The sequence below is a fragment of the Carlito syrichta genome, unplaced genomic scaffold (assembly GCF_000164805.1).
Source record: "Carlito syrichta isolate Samal-C Ts95f unplaced genomic scaffold, Tarsius_syrichta-2.0.1 Scaffold130598, whole genome shotgun sequence".
In the NCBI taxonomy this organism is placed as follows: Eukaryota; Metazoa; Chordata; class Mammalia; order Primates; family Tarsiidae; genus Carlito; species Carlito syrichta.
This window is the reverse complement of record NW_007074694.1, coordinates 5,339-7,662: the sequence shown is the minus strand read 5'-3', so window position 1 is coordinate 7,662 and position 2,324 is coordinate 5,339. Positions and strand designations below refer to the sequence as shown.

At 46.2% G+C, this 2,324-nt stretch overlaps 1 protein-coding gene across 1 annotated transcript in view; it reads right to left on the bottom strand.

The window, feature by feature from the left end:
* The window catches only part of PARP12 (poly(ADP-ribose) polymerase family member 12), a 41,327-nt gene that overhangs the window by 33,672 nt on the left and 5,331 nt on the right, over positions 1-2,324 (bottom strand). Inside the window, exons 2-3 of the mRNA XM_021708087.1 lie at positions 1,197-1,332; positions 124-436 (exon numbers count right to left, since the gene is read on the bottom strand). Of these exons, the coding sequence (XP_021563762.1) occupies positions 124-436; positions 1,197-1,332 (449 nt within the window). The remainder of the gene's footprint in view (positions 1-123; positions 437-1,196; positions 1,333-2,324) is intronic.

The following is a 2,324-nucleotide window of genomic DNA, read 5'->3' as shown; positions in this document are numbered from 1 at the left end:
GCTAGGAATTAATCAGCAACTCCATTTCACTAAAAGCAGAAAAGACTTTCCCAAAGTCACACATTCTACATGCTGGCCAACTGGAATCCAGGAACCTGGCCCAGGGCCTGCTACACTTCTCACCAGCCTTACCGGAGGAAGACCCCTGAGGGCCTGCAGGCAGGGGGTGCGCCCTGCTGGAGGCAGATCTCTTGTTCTTGATGTCATGTGCATTTCTGTAAATGGAGGGCAGCCTGCTCACCAGCTCTGTGCTCACGCCCAACTTCTCCAGTTTATCTAGATTCTCAGAATTAGAGAAATCATGAGATCTCTTGCAGCCAGTGCCAAACTTGCATTCACCCTGTAAAAAATACTGGCAGATATGGAGTTTGATACACTTCTTTTGAAAGGAACAAGAGCCGTAGGGTCCATCTCCTTTGTTATAATGTTGGCAGATCTGTTGACAGAAAGAGAAAAAGACAGTAGTTCAGTAAGGTCTATATGACACCACCTCTCCCACTGAGTAGCCTGCTGAGTTGACAAGGCCCTCACAGCCAAAGCAGGGATTCTGTCATCCACACGGACAACAGATATGAGGCCCTCACTCTAGAGAATGGTTGCCAACACATGCCCTTGACTAAGACAGGAACTGGGTGCAAAGAGATTACTCAGAACAAGCCTCTCCACTGGGAAAATCCAAAGAACTTCAAAGTGACCAGAGCTGCTCCCTTCATATGCAACAGCATTTTAACATAAATCGAACAGCAGGGCCCCAACGACCTCTACAATGCACTTATATTTTTTCCCCACTGACTGGTCAACTCTCTCCCCAGTCCCGAGTGTCTTCCAGCTTTTTTTTCCACAATTCAGGGTCAAAGAGGCTCTGATGGTTTAAAGCATCTTAGAAAAGGCCCAATACCACTCTTTCATTTCTCAAGGGAGCACACTGAGGCCCAGACAAGTTATACGGCTGGCCCTAGTCACATAGCTCTCCACAGCATCTGGCACATGCAGTTTTGCAGAACTGAATTTTTGGCAAAGTTGGGACTTAAACTTCAAGTCAACTGCTCCTTCTGCTCTACACTCCAAATTCCTGCAGGTGGAAATCAAGTCACAGACCACCAAGGGCCCACCCACAGCATTCACAGGTATTACATCGCTCAAGATGTAGAAACGCCTCCTAGGGCTATGGAACCCAGACTTTCCCAGGCACTTACTTCTGGCAGAAGCCAGGGGTCGTTCTGAAACAAAAGCTGGCACAGCTCACTATAACTCAGGTGGTCAACACCATGAGTTCTCAGCACACTCAGGTTGTGATTCGTTGCCAAGGTGTGACCATTCCTACAGTTTTTCCTGCAAAGAAGCAGAGCTGGTGTTACAGGCTGTAATGTGTCTCCCCAAAATTTCTATGTTGTTGGAGTTCTAATTCCCAGAACTTCAAAATGTGACTGTATGTGGAGGTAGGGTCTTTAAAAGAGGTAATTATGCAAAAATGAATTCATTAGTGTGGGCCCTAACCCAACATTACTGCTGTCCTTTTAAGAAAAAAATTAGGACAGAGACACAGAGAGAGACACAGGACAGACACATACATACACATACACACACAGAAGAAAGACCACATGAGGATACGCTGGCCATCTACAAGCCAAGGAGAAAGGTCTCAGAAGAAATGAATCTGCCAACATCTTAATACTGGACTTTTGGCCTCCAGAATGGTAAGAAAATCAATTTCCATCACTGAAGCCACCCAGTCTGTGGGACTTTGTCATGGCAGCCCTGGCTAACTTATTCAACTGGTAAAATTGATCTACATGACCATTTTCCAGGAACACTGCCTGACACTGTTTACTAGCACCAGAGAAAAACCAGCAAGTTTATGCATTAAAAAAAAAAAAAGTAATGCTTTTTACTAAGAAAGAGTCAGGCCTTACAAGGTAAAAGGCCCAGGACAGCACATCTCAGCAGGCATTTGATGAGAATGGCAGAGCCATCACCCAAGGAGGAGTCATAGCACACCGATCGGTCAGTAAGCACCTAATCAAGGGCTAAATAAACAAGCGTGTTGTCTTATGGTTAGGGGTATGTGTGCGTGTGCACATGTACACGCACACATACACACACCTGAGCCCAGTCCTTTTTCTGCTCTCTTCCTCCATTCCACGAGCAACTGCTGAATACCAGCTGTGAGTTGCCTGGGTCACCAAGACCCAGAAGAGTCCAGGCAAACAATATTTGCTTTACTCAGACACTGCCATACCTCATATGCCATGTTCATAATATGCATTTCTTTTTTTGAGTTGGAGTCTCACTCTGTCGCCCAGACTGGAGCGCAGTGGCCACTC